Here is a 21,896-nt window from a genome sequence, read left to right as displayed (position 1 = left end):
TGCAGGGTTACATAGTGCAGTTTGTTCAGTGCAGAGCTCAGAATAGCAATGACATTCTCCCTATTACAGGTCAGTGGAGCAATGCTTTTGAAGAATTTTAAACATATTTCTATATCTATTTCGAACTTCAATAATATCCTAATTCAAACATGAATATATTTTTATTATACTATAACATCCTAACATGCTGTTCAATAATACACAAAACTCCCTAATATTGTATAATACGCTAGCACCAGGGATAAAGAAGGGGCAATGACAGCCAGCACCTAATGGGTTAATGTTCTTTATTGAATTGGTGAACCACCATCAGCTTTTACAAAGGCTCAGCCCAGAGCACAACATGTTTGGAGCACCCGGAGGAAACCCACGCGGACACGGGGAGAACACACCAACTCCTCACAGACAGTCACCCGGAGCAGGAATCGAGCCCACAACCTCCAGGCCCCTGGAGCTGTGTGACTGCGACACTACCTGCTGCACCACCATGCCACCCACCATTTAGGATAAGACGGGGATATTGATATCCCTCAAAGCACACAACAATTGACTCTGTTCACAAAACCACAAGTGTTAACACAACAGTAATTGACCTAAGGCAAAATAAGACAATAACTTTAAACAACTTGCACTATGTGGGTATGATGGGATCCACTTGGAATGGCTCTGTTGATGCAGTGAGTTGAAGCTGACTTAGTTCTAAAAAAATAAATAAGTAAATGTAGAGGCAGCACGGTGGCGCAACAGGTAGTGTCGCAGTCACACAGCTCCAGGGACCTGGAGGTTGTGGATGTGAGTCCTGCTCCAGGTAACTGTCTGTGAGGAGTTTGGTGTGTTCTCTATGTGTCTGCGTGGGTTTCCTCCGGGTGCTCCAGTTTCCTCCCATGCTCCAAAAACAGACGTTGGTAGGTAGATTGGCAACTCAAAAGACACCTTAGGTGTGAATGTGTGTCGCCCCATGAATTACATTCTCAGTCCATTCTCTCAGCTACAATGACCCTAAAGGAGGTCCATCCAAATCCATCGGTTGCTCTGCATACTTTGTCTGCACCCTTTCACCCTGTTTGTCAGTGGTCAGGACCCCTACAGAGCAAGTATGCTTTGGGTGGTGGGTCATTTTCAGTGCTGCAATGACTCTGACATGGTTGTGGTGTGTTGGTGTGTGTTGTGCTGGAATGAGTGGATTAGACACAGCAGTGCTGCTGAATGTTTTTAACACTGTGTCCACTGACTGTCAGTTCTCTTAGACACCCCTACCTTGTTAGTCCACCTTGTAGATGTAAAGTCAGATACAGTAACTCATCTGTTGGTCATCCTCTAGTCCTTCATTAGTGGACACAGGACGACGCCTACAGGCTGCTGTTGGCTGGATATTTCTGGTTGGTGAATATTGTCAGTCCATCAGTGACACAAGAGCTACAAAAACTCTAGTAGCAACTGCTGTGTCTGATCCACTCAAACCAGCAGAACACAAGCCATTATGTCAGTGTCACTGCAGCACTCAGAATGACATACCACCCAAATCTGACCGGCTCTGTGGAGGTCCTGATCATTGAAGAACGGGATGAAAAAGGGCAAAGTATGCAGAGCAACAGATGGATTTGTAGTAGAGCTCCAAAGTGCAACTGTATGGTCAGTGGAGCTGAGAGAATGGACAGTGAGTACAGAAACAAGATTTAAATATTCTGATATGACTACTTATTCATAAACAATAACATACATATTTATGCATTCATAATACATTTAAAAATATATACTTTTATAAAATTGTACTTGAGAAAACCCGTATTAAGTTGCTCTATTCAAAATAGTGAAACGAGCTTACATAGTTTTAAAAATTGTTTAGACTTTAAATCCTCACTAGACCTTGCTCTACACTTTGTGTCTCAGGATACATCTCTGTTGCTGTAACACTAAAGCCATGTTCATTCAGAAGAAAGGTCCACAGACCGAGACACCGCGATTTTCTCTCAGTAAAAGCGCATGTTTTCCAGGGTTTTGACACACCATCATTGGGGTTTCCGATCAATAACCCCTTAGCTCCGATGCCGGCTCCAGGCGCTCTGTCCCCGCGATAGTTCACTGTTGGCCAACACGATTCTGCACGTAGCGGCGGACACCGACAACTGCGCTTCAAAATACTGGAACAAACTGAGCAGGTTAGAATTCGCACATCAAATAAACATTTAATCATCTTTATGTTTGTAAAATCGGTTACTCGTTCATGTTCTAGTCGTATCTATTTTTAACACACTTAAACGGTTCGGTTGGCTTATAAACAACCGGCTCCTCGCTCATTCGTAGCAACACACGTGGATACTAGTGCCTCTAATAGTAATAAATACACTTAAATGTCTTTTAATATCGCATTTACAAGCGTTTTACAGTCACTTACAGCCTACTATGACTTCTAATGTTTATGTTTATTGTTTCAAATCGACATGAGAGGCGATTCTTTATTTGTTTGGACAAAAACAAACTCGACTGCCTTTTAGCTGAGTCCCAATTTGCTCCTTGCGCCCTACATAGTGTACAACATAAAGCTTGAGGTATTAGTGTCTACTGTGCCCAAAACAGTGCACAATAATATATTTCAAAGAGTAGTTTTGAATTTATGACATAGTACATGGACAAACAGTGACCCACTTTGGTGGAAAAGCTAAAAATGTACAACACACATCGCACACTCACAGGGATCAATGAGCCATTTGGAACACGACCCTATCTTTCCTGAAGGCCTAACATCTACTACGCTAAACGTTTTAAACTTAAAGGTCCCTGAGACATAGACCTTAAATGAACATTTTCTCCAATTTGACCTCTTTTAAGGCCAATACAAAATATGCTTGACTGTAAAAGGTGACAATTAAGAGTTTAAATGAACGAAAGCCTGTAAGGAGCTTTAATGTTTTATAGTTTAGCTTAACATTAGCTTGTGTAGCAGAGGGACTGTAACGTGGTTTTCTCTTTTTTTCTCTTCTGGAAATGTAACTAAAGCAACATTTACATGGTTTTTTACACCAAACGAAGCTTAATCGGTGGACTTCATAATGTATTTTTAAATAGTGTCATGTGGATTCTATGTGCGAACAAATGAGAATAACTAAGATTTTTTATATCCATAAAGCGTATAAAGCTATAGAGAGGAAAATGCAGGTTCTTGGTTTGGCCTTTGTAAATTTGGTTCTGAATATGTGTAGTCTGTTGATTTAAGCCTCCATTTTCAACATATTGTCAATGTACAAGAGTCTACATTGAACAGTAGGGCTGACTGATATCCTTATCACCATATATATTTCAATATTAAACTGTTCTTGGCATGTGTTAAATATAAGCTGGGTTACTGTCTGAGAATTTTTGCTGTTCTCTCAGCCTACACATCCATGTGGGGACAAAATGGGCAACCCAGTTGTGTATCAGCAAGATTTGTCTGACTTACATGTGGTTTTGCTCTCTTCTCTTCTCCCTGTGTCTGCTTGGATATATTCAGTGGAACTTGTTTTTAATTTTAATCATAATAATACATTATATTTTGCTTTTCAAGAACTCAGACGCTTACAATTTTCCATACATAAACATTGAAAGACGTACAAATCATTTGTATAAAAACATTAACTAGCAGTACACAACGAGCAGGAATAGATTAATTTTAAAGGAATATTTTATACTCAAGGGAGAAAATATGTTTTTTGAGGTTGGATTTGAATATAGAGAGAGTTGGAAACTGTTGGACCAGAGGGGGAAGAGAGTTCCAGAGTTGCGAAATAGACCTAGAGAAGCACAGTCATCATAGCTGTGGATGCTGGAAGATGGGACATTAAGCCTGGCTGAGGAAGACCTAAGTGTGCCAGTGGATTTGTAAGTTTGAAGAAGAGCAGACAGGAGCAAGGTTATTTAGAGCTTTGTTAGTCAGAAGGAATATTTTGAATCGAATCCAGTACTTTATGGGAATCCAGTGAAGATTTTGGAGAACGGACTTGGAAGATTTGGTGTGTGTGTGGATGAGAAGGCTGGAAGCAGTGTTTTTAGCAATCTGAAGTCTGTGGACAGAAGAAGAGCTGATGCCATAGAGGAGAGAGTTGGAGCAGTCCAAGCAGGTGGAGATGAAGGCATGAATAAGGATTTCAGCAGCAGATTGAGAAAGAGAGTGCCTAATTTTGGCAATATTACACACATGTAAATATGATATGTTGATTATAGAACTGATGCGTGCACTAAGTGAAAGAGTTGGGGATTAAACCTAGATTACGAACCAGGGAAGAAGGAGATGCACTTAAATAATCAATAAAGAGAGAAAGGGAACCAGTTTTTTGAAAATTGATACAGAACAGGTTAGCATGAATTCAGTCTTGTCACTATTTAACATGAGAAAATTGTGATTCATCCATATTCTGATTTCTGATAAACAGGTTTCTAACTGGTCAAGAGGTGTGTTTTTAATGGATTTAGTTCTAAAATAAATCTGGATGTCATTCACATAGCAATAAAAGTCCATATTAAAATGATGCAAGATATGTATACAATGAAGAGAAGGGGCCCAAGGACTGATCCTTGAGTAATAGAAATGGAAGAAATATGACCAGAAAACTAACAAACTTTTCTGTGAGTTAGATTCAATGTGAACCAGTCCAGGGTGAAACAATTAATCCCTCAGCCTCTACAGAAGGAGAGGGTGACTTACTGTGTCAACAGCTGCGGTAAGATCTAGTAGGGAAAGGCTACAGAGAGTGCCAGAGTCCACATCTAAAAGGAGACTATTTAGTACATTTACAAAGACGGTTTCAGTGCTGCGGAAGGGACGTAATCCAGAATGGAATGGTTCAAAAGACTGAGTGTTTCAAGTTAGATATAATGTTGACTAGCAACAGTACGTTTGAGGACTTTAGCCAGGACAGGAAGATTAGAAACAGGCTGGAAGTTAACTAGAGCCAAAGGATCCAAACTAGGTTTGTCTTAAGTTCTGCTGTAACTTAAGAGATTTTACAAGTGGTGAGTTTGTGCTGGATTTGAATGAGCTCTGCATTTCTTGGTGATTTACATGGCTCCCTGGACAGTCAGCGCTCTGCAGGGTTTACACATCACCATTTAGGACCTACTCGGCACGGTTGGAACCCAGAGTGAACTGGGACTGAAAACCTACCAGGTGCCAGGAACCAGGTACCAGATTTGGCCAGTGGAAAAGCAAAAGAGCTGTGCTGAGTCATGTAGGTTCCATGCAGTGGAAAAACCCCATATGTCCCTACTCACCCAGTGCCCATGTCCATCATGAACACAGCTAACCCATGGTCAACCAGTATGGACCTTGCTGTCTGTTGGCTGGGTTAACATCAAAATGTGATTGGTTCTGTGAGTCCATAGTTTGTGTATCTTTTAAATGACCAAGATTTGACTACCTATGCCTTCTTATAGATTAATATGTTAACCTTTACACCAGTTTTAAGAGCATTGTTCCATCTATTGACATATTTCTAGCTGCTACACGTCTCTAGAATTACCACATGTGAAGGTAGCTTTTAAATAGCTAACATGGACAGGATTTCTCTGTAAATGTAACTGTTGATCTGAGCTCGTTGAACATTTTTTGGTGCTGCAGACAGATAGCATGGCAGAGACATTTTTATAATTAGGCAAGTTCCAGTGGATGAATAAAGACATTAAACATATCTGTATTATACTAAAAAGGAAAATGAATGGTGCTGTTAACAGATATTAATTCAGTGAATCACCACAGCAAAAAGCAACTTATTCACATAGATTTTGTCTTGCTATCATAGAACCTGGGGACTGTTGTATATGATGTATGGGTCATTGATTTGGCTACCGTGTCCTTACTTTCTTGCCATCCAGGTTTACTGTCTGGGACAAGTTGAACACGAAAGGGTTTGATTCGGGTCCTAACACACCTTTCCAGTTCTTGTTTGTTGTTGGTTTCGTCAGCTGCTGACCCGTGGTTTGATGGCATGAGGTCACATCTCAGTGGACAGAGGGGAGAGGTGGTGGCAGTGATGTACTGGGTATGGTAGAGGGGGCACCTTTGAGTCCAGTTAGTGGGGTCAATGGGCCTGAGGAGAAATAGAACAGTGTAATGTATATGATTTTAAAGCAAACCTTACTGAAGCTGAAACCAAGGTTATCATTTCTTTTTGCTTGTGTCTTGTCTGTTTGAGGGGGACCTAAGAAAGCTGATGTTGGGTTTGTGGGTGTCTTTCTTTAGGGGTTTCCTTGAGATGTTCTCGGGGTACCAGGAGCGGGAGGAGTACGAAGATCAACTGTACTGTGAGGAAGATGAGGACATCTCCAGCCTGTCCGAGCCTGACAGTGAGCTGGAGTTTCAGCTCTATTCCCAGCTCCACTACAGTGCAGAGGACCAGGAGGAACATGCTGACCCTGGTAGGATCATATTTGAGTATCATGACCACCTCCACTCAGTGTCCATTTTATCAGCTCCACTGACTATCAGCAGCAACTTGTTGTTCTACATACTTTGATTGCCGACTTTCAAACTGCTCTTCAATGGTCAGGACCACCACAGAGCAGATATGATTTGGGTGGTGAATCATACTCAATGCTGCAGTGACACTGATGTGGTGGTGGTGGTGTGGCAGTTGCTTTGGGAGTTTATAAACTGTCTGGCCCAACACCTAGTGAGCTGCCTAAGTAGGCAGTGACTCTGTAGGCAGCTGTTTTAAGTAAGCGGCGCTCTAACAGACGTCTGTCTTCATGAGGCAGATTATTGAGGCACTCTAGTTGGAGAGGGATAGCGTCAGGGTCATTCCTGCCCAATGCATGCAGCCGGTGTTTACCTACGTTGGTGACTGTCACCACCTCAGAGTCAGCGCCATAGGTTTTCCTATCCTGTAAATTTGGCCAGATTAAGGTACCTCAGTAGGCAGCATTTCTAAGTTATCTAAGAACTGATATAGCTTACATGTTGGGTGCGCTCACACTATGACGTAAAATGCTTTCTATGTAGACAGCTCACTAGGTTTTGGGACAGACCGACTGTGTCCACTTACTGTTCACTCACCTCATTGGCTCACCTTGTAGATGTAAAGTGAGAGACAGTAGCTCATGTGTTGCTTTACAATCTGTGTTGGTCGTCCTCTAGTCCTAAATCAGTGGAGACACGGTGCTGTCGGCTGGATGTTTTTGGTTGGCTGACTATTGTTAGTCAATCAGTGACACTGAGGGGTTTAAAAACTCCAGCAGCACTGCTGTGACTGATCCGCTCTTACCTGCACAACATGCAATAATACACCAAATCCACGTCAGTGTCACTCCAGCACTGAGAGTTATCCACCATCCAAATCATACCTGCTATGTGGTGGTCCTGACCATTGAAGAGCAGGGTGAAATGGGGATAAGACAGTAAGCAGAGAAAGAGGTGGACTATAGTCTGTAATTGTAGAACTACAATGCACTCCTGTGTGGTCACTGTGTGTGTAGATACAAGGTAGGTGTTCCTAATCCAGCGTTTATTTCCGTTGTTCAGTGTATTTCCATTGTGTTGATTTTATATTGATTTAACACTATGATTAATTGAAGCAAATTGTGCGATGAATTTGTTGAATGGTTTTTTTAATCAATCAACAGCACTACTTTTTACTTTTGTTTACTATTGTCAGTAACAGACATAATGTACATATTGTTCCACCCTAGGCTCTTCTCAAGAGAGACCACAGAAGGCAACAGCCGAGTCTGCACAGAGAGACCCAACCATTCCCGAGGTCATTGTGATTGACTCAGATGCCATCTTGATCTCAGATGCCCCTGAGACAGAGGAAAGCGTATGTACCACTAAAGGGCAGAAGTCACGGGACCGCAACCAGAGGAGCGGTAAAAAACTGGGACACCACTCTCTGATGTGTCCTCCTCAGAGGAAAGCCCCAGTGGAAGTGGTCATTGTGGAATCGGGCGACAGCTCGGACGACTCAGAATCCATTCTTCCTTTTGTGGCTGATTTCGACTCGGACTCGGATTCGGACGGCCTGGAGAGCTGGATGATTCTAGGCAGAGGAAGGGAGGAAGGAGACCAGGACATCCAGCTGAACGTGTCTGGGAAACACAGCAGTGGACAGCAAGGTACAAATGTGTGTTTGTGTGTGTGTAGATTTATACTTCCTGGAGCTTTTAATGGGAACCCCTACCTTCTGCTTTCGTTAACTGGCCATTGTATTGAAAACACACATGTTATGCTGCCACTCACTGGTCACTTTATAAGCCCCAGTTCCCTTTAGCTTCATTGTAAAGCTGTGCCATTACAAATGTTGCTTTTCCACTGCATAGGTCCTACTCAGCTTGGCTTGGCTCTACTCTGCTTTTTTGCTTTTCCATTTGACAAATTTGGTACCTCATACCGGCAAACAGGTCTTTTATTATCTTCTCTCTTGTGATTCCTAGTGAACCCAGTAGGACTAAACGTGGTGTGCAAACATTGCAAAGACCTGATTGGCCAGAGGGAATTGTTGATCATAAAGAAATGCAGACCCCCAGCAGGATGGGGTGGTGGTGGGAATGTCAGGTAATTTGCAAGGGGTTTTCTGGCCAGCCACAACATAAGTTTAATATATTCAACTTGACATGGACATGGTCTCGTAGTGTAAACTCTTCACCAACTGAAGTCTGAACGAGTCCCGTCAACAGCCAATGAGAACAGAGCACGGAAAGTAAACACAGGTGCATGCAGAGGAGCTCTTGGGTGAAGTACAGATTAAATCGTTAATTTATTGAAATTTTCCATTCCACCTTTAAAGATACAGCACTGTGGCATGCCACTGCTACCGCTAATGTTTCTGAACCATCCACGACCCAAGTACATTTTTTACGTTTTTTTTTCCAGTTCTTTGTGGATCTAAACAAATAGCAGCACAAACAGTTACCGCAGTGAGTTGTACATCTGTGTTAATCTATGTCTACTAGGAAACCTAAATATCATGTTTAGGTTAGGAGTTTGGGGTCGTGTAGTGAATTATCCCCGGTCGTGTAGTGTGTGCCTGACATTATTCCAGTCTCTGGCAAAAACAGTTGTGTAATGTGAAATACCCAGTCTGTTTATAAATTTGTGCAGTGGTCATCAAACATTTTACGTACAAAATCACTTTTGCAAGCTGAACAAATGAAAGATCTACCAGCGTAAATGCCAGGCTTAGGCTGCTTAAAAAAACAAAGCTGTGTACGTCCCCATCGCCTCCAATAACATAAATTACTTGTTTCATTAATGTACAGCAGTGTTGGCTGTAGTGGTAGTGCCTAAGGCTGTCTTTAAGAGCTAAACAGGTGTTCTGACATGTTGTGCTTCCTATTAATAACTACCCTACAGCAGCTCTGCACATGCTCAGACCCACAATTTTTTGTTTTCATGTGTTTTTTATGGGAAATCTTCCATTTTTTTTCTCTGGTGCATTATACAATCTTAGCTTACTGTTTTTTGCTTCAGCGTTCCAAAACCGTACCAGCTGAAACAAATGTTGAAAAATTAATACATTTAGAATCAACGTATTATCACTGAAATTACCTTCAGTTACCTTATCTTTGCCCTCATAAGGGAATTTAGACTATGCATATCTCTTCCTTCTGTTGGGAGCATTTTCTGATAAACTTCTTTTAGCCTATCCAAATATCCTACCTTTTCTACTAAGCACAATATGGGTGCTCACAGGGTAGCACAACTCGACAGAACACTGGAGCATACTGTGACTCTTGCTGTGTTGTAATATGTAATCCGCATGAAATATTTGTGTAATATCTCCCGTTTTGAAACAGAAACTGTCTGCGCTGCCGACGTGTCTGCTTAGAGAGAGCAGAGACAGAGCAGTGGCACTACTGGTCTGTAGGGATGGGTGGTATCCACATTTTTCATACCGTAATACCATCTCAAAATATTATCTCGGTATACGGTATTACCGTAGGGAGGGGGTGCTCAGTCAGACTGCACTGGGCCTTATATCTTTGAGCACAAAGTCGACTGAATTTTGAACACAGTCCGCCAGTGCTCACCAACACACATCTTGACGATAAAAAACTGTTTCTGGGAGAGAGCAATTTTCAGCAACTGGTGCTGAAGGAACAGAAATGTTTGAAAATAAGCGAAATAAGACCGTGTACGCTGTTTAGAAGCACAGCTAGCGCTAACGGGCACTTGTGGTTTAGCACACCACCGCAGATTTTTCAGCAAATTGAGGCTCAAAACAACTATTTAGAGGATAAAGCCATATACCTGTGAACACAAAGTCGAGTGAAGGATTTTCTGAAAATTCTTTTAACAGCTTAATTCCTTTCTCTTTTAACCAAAACTCAGCGCTAAACTTACAACTGCGGTGGGCTACTGGGCTTATGCTTTTCTCCTCCCGTTTTCACACCGTGACATTAGCAGTCGTTGAGCTCCAACAGCGCCCCCTCCCTGTGGCTCTCTTAAATGCACATGAACATTTTTAGCCGACTTTTAAAGACACAACCGAAACTTGACACACCACACACACGTCATAAATACCGCCCCCATTTTAAGATACTGTCTACATTTTTAAATACCGTGGTATACGGTTATACCGCCCAACCTTACTGGTCAGGGACGCAAATTTGCGTGTCAGTATTCGCGGACACAAACCCTGTGTGACCCCAGCTTTATATGTCCCTGCTTAAGTAGCTTGCGAATAAAGAATGATGCAGCAATAGTAACTTAAATGCCATAACTGAAGCAGCCATGATTTATTGAGATCGATTTCCATGGTCTTGGCGACTGCTGATCTAGTGTCTCCAAGGCTTCAATATAAGACTGTGTACCCTCACATGGACAAGTCTTTTGGCATGGTACCTGGTTTGTATGTGCATGTGCACATTTTGTGTAAACCCATGCAGGTTGTGTCTCCCTCCGATTCTGCTATGCTGTGATTTTTGTGAAACAATTGTGTGTTTATGTGTAATATCTTGGTAAATATTACAGAACATGAAGTGTGGTGTGTGTGTGTTGTAAACCTAATCTGCATGCATGTGTTTACATGCAGGAGAGTCAATGAGGGGAATCTTCCTGTATGTGCTGGAAGGAAGAAACAAACAAACAAACAAAGCAAGCCCCTTGTCAGAGAGAGAGAAAAAGAGCGAGAGACTTTTAATCATAGATGAATAAAAACGCCTTTGCAAATCTCTCAAGATCGGTGCATTAACCTGACCTGCAAACCTCAGCAAATCTCTCTCTCTTGATCTTTTCCTTCCCATTTCTCTCTCTTTCCATCTCTCTATTTCCCAGTGTCTCTGTCCCCCCCCCTCTCTCACTTCCCCTTCTCACTCTCCCTCTCTTTCTCATTCTTTTTTCTTCTTTCTCTCCCTCTTCCAATCTGTCTCACTCTCTTTCTTGCTGTTGCCTGTCTATCTCTCACTCACACACTCTCTCTTGCTCTCTCACTCACTCACTCACTTTCTTGCTCTCATCATCTCACCCTTGCCCCATCTCTATCTCTCGCTCACTTTCTCGCTCTCATCATCTCACTCTTGCCTCGTCTCTGTCTCTCACTGTCATGCACTCTCTCTCTCTCTCATCATCATCTCACTCCCTCTGCCTCTCATTTGAATGGGCTGAGCTCACGGTGGCTCGGTGGGCCTGCTGTTTCTGCTCTGCTGCTCAAGCCTCTCACACTCATGTGTAGAGAAGGGGGTAAAGAGGGGGGCCTGTAGTCTGGACTGCTTTTGTGTGCCCCCCCAACCACACACACGCAGATGGATTTGAGAGGGGGCAAAAGGGGTCTCTCTCTCTCTCTCTCTCTCTCTCTCTCTCCCCCACTTTTTCCTCTTTGCTCTCTCCCGCTTTCTCTTCTCACACTCTCTGATCTCTGCGGTTTGACCCTGTTTTGGGAGTCACTCACATTGGAGAGGGCTTAGGAAGTAACGTGTGTGTGTGTGTGTATGGAGGGGTTGGGGGGGCAGTTGGGGTGTGTGAGATTTGTGTTATTGGGAATTGAATACAAGGATCTGTTAGACTGGTTGAAAGTCATATTTCCACAATGGACCTCCTACCACACCTTCATCCATAGTTAGTGTTGCTAGATTGGACAAGCTTTACGGACAATGCCAGAAATCCCATTCGGTCTCATAGAGGTGTCACACGCACTCACTCGCTCACTCACCTGTGGATGATTATACACATACACACACACCTGTAGATGATTTCACAAACTCACAGCATGTAAACAGACTGGAGAATAGGGTTGGACGATATGGCCCTAAAACAATATCACGGTATTTTAGGGTATTTTCATGATAACGATATCCTTGACGATATGATGAAACAATAAAAAATACTTTTATTAATTTTTTAGAACACACTATTGCAAAAAATGTTATGTTATTAATTATATTAAATATATATAATATATAAAATATTACATGGTTTTATTTATTAAAAAAATGTATTTTACTACAAATATAACTTCAATCATTCAGAGACACTTTCCATATTACTTCAGTGTGCCTAAATGACTCTAATGTAAAGAATGACCAAAATGGGTAAGATTAGGGTTTTTTTTTGTTTCTATTATACTTTTTTTTTATAGCACTATACTAAATCAGGGAGGAGGGGAGGGGAATGGTTTAATCCCCTCGTCCAAAACGTAGGTAGTGCAGTTTCTATAGTGCTAAGCCCAGAGTCGCAATTACAGATGTTCTCCATTCATCCCATATCATGCGCTTCAGAGGAGAATACGCAAGCTGGGAATTATGTATTGTTTTACTCAAAACCTAGACCTAGAGAGAACAAAGTACTCAGCATAAGCATAAATCAAAAGACAGTCAGAACTGTGTGTGTGTGTTTTTGTTTGTTTGTTTGTTTGTTCATGGTTGTGGTTTTGGAGATGGCATATAAATTATTAAATAGTTATTAAATTATCCCACACATGATTGTTTTTCCCCCTTTTGTAGTAGAAGTATTGTAAGTGCCCCTATTGGTGTACACCTCAAACCTGTGTGCGTGTGTGCGTGAGTGAGTGAGTAAGAGAGAGAGTTCACAACAATGTTGTTACCATTTTTGACACGCAAGCAAAGATTTTCAGACAACAGTGACTAATTTCATTTGGCAGATAAAAGCTGAACACCGATGCAGGGACAGACTCAAATCCAATTGTCTTTCTGGTGACAAAGTGTGTGTGTGTGCGCAAGCTAGGGCTGTGCCATATCGTATCATTCACAATAATGTCATCATTTTTAAAACGATAACAAAATGTCTATATTGTGATAACAGTGATACTCTGACTTGTTCTGCATCATGCAGTTAAACAATATGGCATACATTCTTCACATGAGTTTAGGCACAGTGAATTACAGCGGAAAGTGGCTCTGAGGTGAAGTAATTTGCTCGTGTGGAGGTGGTTTGGTTACAAAATATCAGATGTACAATAAACCATGGTGTTATATAGGAATATATTTAAATTAATATTAATATAACATATAGTTTATAGCAGTCATGTTTTCTTGAAACCAATGAAAGTAGTTTCAGTGTTTTGTTCAAATTGCCTAGAATATCGTTACCACTAAAATACCTTGAAATATTGTGATATTATTTTAGGGCCATATCGTCCACCTCTAGCGTGTGCATGGGCAAGAAAGAGCAAGTGAGCGTGAGAGAGTTGACAGATCAATGCTAAAACTGGCCGCTACACTGTAGCTAAATGCTATATACACTGCCACATATTGATGCATATGGTATTAGGTATTTTCCACACACACACACACTGGTCTGCTATACTTGAGGATGTCCACTGAAATCAATGATAATGATGTTGCTAATTAACATTACACCTAACCTAAATATTAACATCAGTAGTTAAAAGTAAATAATTTCACTCTTTTAGTTTTTCACATTCTTGTAAAAAATTTGATTTAAGAAAAAAATAGCAGGTATGAGCTTCTTCAAAATGTCCTCACAATATGACTAAATGTGAAATACTTCTATCCATGTGAGAAAATCTGAAGCCTCTCAAACATGTAAAAACAAGCCCTCACAAATATTTAATTTTGTTTTAATTTCTGTGCTAAAACACTACTGTATTCCCCTGTTTAGAACTGTTGTTGAAACCTGGCTGTTGAGTGGAGCTGGTTGAACACTGTACTGCAGGTGGCTATCGTGTCTGCACAAAAGGTCACCTACATGGTACAATGTGTATTTCAGGACCTCCTCATCCCACAATGTCTAGTTTCAGACATCAGACAGAACAGTTTTAGGTCTCACAGGAAACACATTGGCATGTCTCAAGTCTTGTGTAATCTAAGCTAAATGGCTATAGGCATGATTTCCTCCGTCTGTAACTACAGTGACATACTTGCATATTAGATTTGTTATAGTGTTTGGCCAAATTAAACCTTTCCTTAAGACCATTTAGGCTTTACCTCACATGCTGTCTGCGATCACTTCTGCGTCCACTTCAGAGTTAGGGGTTGTCTACAAACTACTCGAAAAATTTTATTTTTCAATATCATTTGAAACTGTAGCTGATCTTTCTGGACACATCAGCAGGGGTCCAGTTTGTCTTTGGAGTTGCAGAATTTGTTGGTCAAGTGGCATGTAAAAAAGAACCTGAAACTGGTTTGTCTGCAGTGTCTGCATCCAGACAATAGTATGAGAAGGTCCTGAAATATACACTGTACCACATCGAATTTGCCAGACATGGGCTTTACTCTGACCACAGAGGTGGTTCAGTCAAGGTGAGGGTCATCCATTGTGCTGTGGTTGTGCAGACACTTGCAAGTTTACCCAAATGTGGGGCAACAAAGGGCCTCAATTTCCTTGACCAACAAGATTTGACTGTATCCAGCCCCACTGGCACCATTAATGCATGCTCAGTGGCAGTAGATCTATAAGGGCTTTACATGCTATGCTTTACCCAGCACTGCACATTCATACCACCCTCACTCAGTGCCACTGGTACTATATATATATATATATATATATATATATATATATATATATATATAAAAACCCTCAGCCATTTCACATTAATAATGAATTTAGCTCGTCTGCGGTCTTCTCTCCCTAGCCACAACAATATGATATTTATGATGTTCAAAATTGCACACACTTATGTGTTAATACGATTTGACTTTACGCAACTTTAACGTTTAAAAGCAAGCTAGTCATTTTGAAATCCATGCAAAATCCATGGTTTCAATTCATAATTTTTGTATTGTGTGCTCAAAAGGAGGGGGTATCCCAAACTCTCCACACACACGCACATAGACTCTCCCTCATGTCAGTTATCCGTCACTGCTGCTGTGACAAGTAGCCAGGCAGGTGGGTGGTGAACGAGAGGAAATGGGGAGAAGAGGGTGAAAAAAAGAAGGGAATAAAAAAAGAAACATTCCCAAATCCTTCCTGGATATCCTATTTGTCCTTCCAGTCCAGTGGAGAGGGCATCGGCCCAAACGCACACCCACCTGTCAGACTCTTTTTCCAGGGGAGGGGGAGGGCCAGCAGTTCACTGCAATAAGCGCATCCTTAAAGAAAGTTTGAGAGAGAAAAGGAGGACGGCCTCTTAAACTTGACTTTCCGGACCTTCTTCACTGGTCACACTTTTTTTTTCTCCCCCATTTCTCTCTTTATTCTCTTCTTGGCTGAGCTTCTCATTTCCTCCTTTTCCTCCCTGCACCCCCCCCCCCCCCCCAAATCCCCAAATTTTTTTTTTGCACTCTTCAGTGACTCCCCTTGATCACCAAACTTTGTTCCTAGTCTGAGTGAATCCAAACAGCAAGTGTGTGAGAGAAAGTGTGGTTTTTATGGTGGTGAGGTATGTTTTTTTATGTCTCTGAAATGAAGGTAAGACTAAATTTCCATTAGTTTGTTTTGGTTTATGACGTATAGAGCTTACTTGAGAACAATATAGGCTAATATTGTATTAATATTGGGCTTAAGGTACTACATAGTGCAAATTAGGATGTAAAATCACAGCTCATGGTGAATGTAATTAGCTGACAGCATCGAGATGTGATTGATTTATATTTATATATATATATATATATATATATATATATATATATATATATATATATATATATATATATATATATATATATATAATAAATATATATTTTATAAATTATACCTTTTTTATGACCTATTTACAGACTGATAAATCTGCATTAATGTCGACCAAATATGTCTCAAAAGACACATCTTGAGCAGTGTTTGGTCAGAGTTATACTGCATACTATAAAACACTGTGATTGGTTTAGAGAGCTGATTTGCATATTGCAGTCTTCAATGATTTCAATATTTCTATTTCTAACTGTTAACAGTGTTTTGTGAAACTAAGACATGTTGTATTTAAGTATTGAAGCTTTTTTTTCTCCCCTCTTCTCTTTTGTTGGGAGCTTTTCTGCCACACACAGTGGGCACATTTACAGAATTAGGATGGAATTAACAGAAACTGTAATATAATCAACATAGGCAACAATTACATCAGTTAGAAATTCAGAATTTTTATTTTGATTCATTTTTGATTAATTGCCCGACCCTAATGTAGGCCCACCTTCGTAAGGCTACATATCGTTTTCATAAGCTTTCATTACAACTGACCTAAACCTACATAAACATGAACAAAGACATTAAACGGAGAATTATATAATTTTGTGCACTGATGTTAAATGGAGGATGGATTGAGTCAGGAGAAGCTGGTGTAGGTCTCATCTAGCCTCATGAATGATGGCTTAAGGTGAGTTCTACTGAAACTTTGCTGACAAGAAGGAAATTACAACTTTCTTGTTCTCAGTTTCTGTTTCTTAATTTTGTTTCATTCTTTCTTTTTCTGCTCCTTTTCTGTTTCCTTTTGTTGTTCCCTTCATTCCTTCTGTATTTCTCTCTTGCTTTGTTGGCTTAGCTCTATTCAGATACAGTTTTGTCAAAGTATTTATGCAGAAAGATACACACAACACTAAGAACATTTGAGAATTAACAATGTGCAATTTAATTTTATTAATAAGGACAACAAATAACAGTCTAATAAAGCCAAATCAGGTATTCTGCAGGACCATTGATTTGTCTATTATTTGTACTAAGGTACATTTTTTGTGGGGAAAAGGGAGGAATAAATCTAAGTTATAATAACAAAATTAACACTAAGAAAATGCATAAACATGATTACAAACAAGGCTTTCCTTCCCTCTCTTTCTTTCTCTGTTCTTCTGTACTTAAGGCCTTTAAGGCCTCTGCTTCTCCCAAAATATGATTGACAGCTGTCCATCTCTCTCTACCTCTCTACACCCACCTACTTAATGCTAGATCATTTTTGGATAAGTGTTGGTTACCACCTTTTAAGAAGAATTTTCACAGTCCCCGTGGTGGTACCCTCAAGGCTACATATTCAGTACCTATAGTTAGGGAACATAATTGTGCAATATTCTATATTAATAGTAGATTGCATTGGTTTTGTATACTCCATTTCATCTCCAGGACATTTCCAAATATTGAACTCTCTCTGTAGCAGAGTGCGTATTGTAGCAAGGACACAACTGTACTTCAAACAAATGTTGTACCTTTTAAAGCTAAATTTACACTGTTTGTACCTTTAGTGACAGTGATGTACCTGTACAATACATAGTGCACTTGTGAATGATAGACTGCTCACAGTGACATATAGATTATAGAGTACATGGGCAACTGAGCTAATATTATTACTGTGTTGTGCAATAAGTGCAGACCGTTTGGGACGCAGGCTTGGTTTTGTGGAATAGAGAGGTCAGGTTATATGTACGTTCCTAGGCATCATGACGAGACGCATGCTTTTCTAGCGGAAATCATTACACTTGTTTGTTTGTTTACTGTGGATGCGTTTCTGGAGCTCAAGGGCAGCCATTTTGCTGGGAATCATGGCCTTGTTATGTGAGGCAGTGTTGTTTCACAGAGCCTTGCCATTTTGAGAGAGAGAGCGTGAGCTAGCCCTCTTGGAGATTCACGCTACAGCGGCTTGTTTCAAAGAAAGCAAAAGGGCTGCATTTACAATGGAAATGCTCCAGCTCCAAACTTCCACTCATTAGAATGTGATGGATGTAGGATTGGCTCACGTTTGTTGTGTGTGTGTGTGCCTGAGTCTGTGTCTGTGTGTTTCCACCTATTTGCATACATGCATATTGCATTTTCTGAGGAAAGAGTGTGTTTGTGTGTGTGTGACCGTGTGTATAGTGTGATAATGGGCACTCGTATACATGTGTGTGAAGGATGTAAGTGTGTTGTAAGTTCATGAGGATGTGTGCATCGTGCGGATAATGCTGGGCAATAGGACACTGTTATTGTGATACAAACAATACAGTTTAATACTAATTATATTACATGACGTATAATAGTAAAAACTACTCAAATAAATAAACAGTAAAGCTTCAAAATCAGGAATTGGACGAAACTGGATAAAGCACTTCTTCTGACAGTGAAACATTAAGTGACATTACAGCATCTTATTCAGTTATTCATTTAATCAGTCATTTTTTATAGTCTTTCCTCTTTCTCTGTATTCAGTGGGTTGTATTTTTTTTCATTAAAGAAAAATAAATGAAAATAAAATAATTATAGACCTTAAAAATGCATAAAAAAGAACTTATTCACAGACCGCAGAGAGAGATGTATCATCTCTGCTGAACCAAAATTTCATATCCCCAGTGTGGTAACAATGTTAATGATAGCAATGATACATTAATGTTCAAATTGATTAAGTCTTATTATAAGGCCTTTTATAATGTTTCTCTTTTTCTACTTTTATCATGAAATGTTCACATAGTGTAAAGAACTGTATTCAGATAAGGTCAGAAAATAAAAACACAAAAACAACGAAACAGGGAAACATAGTTCGTGTTATAGTCTAATTATAAACATTTTCCTAGCAGTGAAAATATGGTTTTTAAGAACGTCTTCAAAGGCATAGTCAATAATGGACATTGTTCATAAGTTATACACGGTACAGTCTGGTAGACTGACCATCCTGTAAAAACAGAAACTGATATTGGGGTTTTGTGTGTCTTATAGGACAACACTGTGTAGCATCTTTGTTAATGTATCTGAATATATGACAGAGCAATGTGTGTGTGTGTGTGGTGGTGTGTTGGGGTGCGGGGGGTTTGGAAAGGTTGGATAGGTGAGGAAAGATGCAGGACCAGAGCCAAGCAGAAATATTGTGTGCGCGCGCAGAGAGGAGTGTTGATCTTCTCTATGTGGGCATCATCTGTGTGTGTGTGTGTGCGCGTTTGTGTGTAGACTTGTGCTAGTGTAACTTTTGTGTGTGTGTGTTTGGGGGGGGGGGGGGGGGGTATAGGCATCAGGCCTTATCTGGGCACAGCAGTGCCACTTCAGCTGAAACACCACACCCATTTCTCCACTCTGTGTGTTTGAACAGACGCCACACACACACACACACACACACATACACGCTTGCTGCAAAATCACTTGAGTGTGAGAGGTGTTTGTTCAATATCCTGTTTTTTGGCGAAGAGGGTTTTTTTAATCAGAGCGAAGACATTTTGCCTCTTGTTTGTTGTTTGTCAGAATTGTGCATTGTTTTGTTTGTAAGAGCTGGAGATGAATACAAAGCCTGCTCTGTAATTTACCGCTTTGATTTGTGTGTCATTAACACTATGTTTGTATTTTGGGTCTTAGTTCATAAAAGTTATTTGGGGAAGCTCCCTTCAATTGGATTTAGTAATAAAGATTAAAATGTCAATGTTTAAAGATGAGAAAAGAGTATTGAACATATAAAATAGAAAAAAGTCTGAGTAGCAGAATCATTATCAAAATGTTTGAAATTTTGTATGTATTTGTATATATTATATGGGTGGGTATCATCAAGACATGTACAACAACAAGACATGTATCTCCAAAACAGACTTTTTTTGGAAAAAAATATGTATATCTTCATAATTTTCAATGTAAGATGACTTTTGATTTTGGAGCATTTCTATTCATCAATTCGTCATTAAAATTTCAAACAGTGTGAAGGACAACTGCTGTGTTCAAATGTTGTAGTAAAACACACAAACACATCTATGTGGTTTGACAGAGGGTAAAGGCATGTTTTTAAGTATAGTTCTTCATTAAGCAGCTTCAGCTATGTCTGTAGAGGTTTAGAGAGCAAGGATCAACGATGCCACCCTCGTTCTGTTGACATGGTCTGGTATTTAATCAGATAAAAGTATGGACAGCACACAGATGTGTCCGTTTTTGATGATGTGTCTGTTGTGCTTCAAAAGGATGCATTAGAATATTTATTGAATAAATATTTGGATTAAAAATAATAATATTTGTTTATTTATGAGTCATTTTTGGTGCTATTGGGTTTTGATGTATTACCATTGGTTGATATGTTCATGATTATTATGGGATATTAGGCCCTGAATTCCTTTATTAGATCTTTTATAAACTGTAGTAAAAGATCATAATTTACTCACTGTTTTAATGGGGAGCTGGGGAGGTTTCTGACTGGACTGTGGTTAAAGGGGAATAGATGCTTTTATCTGACAGTTCAAATTGAATTTGTTGATATATCCGTGCTGGATTACTGTTAACGTTTCTTTTGAATAACCTCTTAAGGTGGACAAAAAGATATACAGCCTTTCGAAATATTCTCAGGTTGTCCAAGTGCTTTTGAAATGCTGTTGATTTTCCGTCCACCTTAAGAGCAACCCGTTTCGATGGGCAAAGGGGCCTTTGGTGATCCAAGGAAAGAGCGTGGGCCGAGTAAATCCTGTTTCTGTGTGTGTCTGCCTTTAAGGCCTGGCTTTTTGGGTGGGCTTTTGCATGGGACAGCAGGTATCCTTAATCACGTTATGCAGTAGATTTTGGGGTTGGGGGGGCGTGATGGCAGGCTTCCATCCCAATTTCATACTGAAATGGTTCCACTGCGGGTTTGATTAGAGGAGGCACGCTGCAGGAACCTATCCCACCAGCAGCTCAGTTTTAGTCCTCTCCACTGGGCCTAGCACTGGAGTTTTACAGTAAAAAAAAAAAAAGCACATTTGTAGGGAAAAGTTTGGTATCTGTAGCAAGGTGATAGTAGGTAGTGACAGCATAAGAGTAATGTTTCTGTATATTTCTGCTGTTCAATGAAAAATATGCAAAGTTCACAAGAGAAATGTGTGTATGTATGTATGTGTATATATATATATATATATATATATATATATATATAATATTTCTGTTACAGAAGTAAAGGCTGTTTTCAAGTAGGACTTTAAAGTAAAAGTTCTAGGTTTTTTTTTTTTTTTTTTTTACTGTATTGCGGACTGTCACAAACAACAGTCTGTTTTGCCCCTAATCTGCTTATGATTCAGTTATGTCAGTTATTCTTATGTCACTATAAACTGTCCTATTACTGCAATGTTAATGTTAGAATCGTGTGAAGGTGAAATGTTAGTGGGGTTCAATAATCAGATTTTGAGGGGTTTGAAAACACGTCCACCACAGAGGACATCTTTTAAAACACAATCACTGTGTTAATAACACATTGGACAAAAACATAAAATGTCATGTAATGGAGTATATTACATTGTAACATAATATAATAGAAACGTTCATGTCTTAAGCTCTAACCCCTGACCTAATGGTAGCAAGTTATTTGAGTTTATTTTTTACTGTAGAAGTAAGTTCACTTATTAAATTTGTATTTTTTTTGGGCTGTGTTTACATTAGTCTACCAAGCTGGCTGCCACGGGTAAATCCGAGCAAGCTGAAGCTGAGACGTCCCGGAAAACCTCAAATGCAACATCTGTGTTTGTTTTTTTGCAGGTGCTCATTTGGTTTGGGGTGAACGTTTGTTCGATATAGAATATTTGTGTGGGTTGTTTTCTGATTAAAGAAAAGAAAAAAAAAGGGCAAAAACAACAAAAAAAAAATCCCCCCACCCATGGCCTTCCTCCTTGAGACCAATTCCACAGGAAGTTGT

At 40.0% G+C, this 21,896-nt stretch overlaps 1 protein-coding gene across 1 annotated transcript in view; it reads left to right on the top strand.

The window, feature by feature from the left end:
* The first annotated feature begins 1,895 nt into the window (after positions 1–1,895).
* zcchc7 (zinc finger, CCHC domain containing 7) overlaps positions 1,896–21,896 on the top strand; it is a 73,068-nt gene continuing 53,067 nt past the window's right edge. The window contains exons 1-3 of the mRNA XM_066659651.1: positions 1,896–2,159; positions 6,215–6,390; positions 7,660–8,082. Of these exons, the coding sequence (XP_066515748.1) occupies positions 6,228–6,390; positions 7,660–8,082 (586 nt within the window). The 5' untranslated portion in view covers positions 1,896–2,159; positions 6,215–6,227. The remainder of the gene's footprint in view (positions 2,160–6,214; positions 6,391–7,659; positions 8,083–21,896) is intronic.

This window comes from Hoplias malabaricus, chromosome 2 (assembly GCF_029633855.1).
Source record: "Hoplias malabaricus isolate fHopMal1 chromosome 2, fHopMal1.hap1, whole genome shotgun sequence".
NCBI lineage: Eukaryota > Metazoa > Chordata > Actinopteri > Characiformes > Erythrinidae > Hoplias > Hoplias malabaricus.
This window is presented reverse-complemented; position numbering and strand designations above follow the sequence as displayed.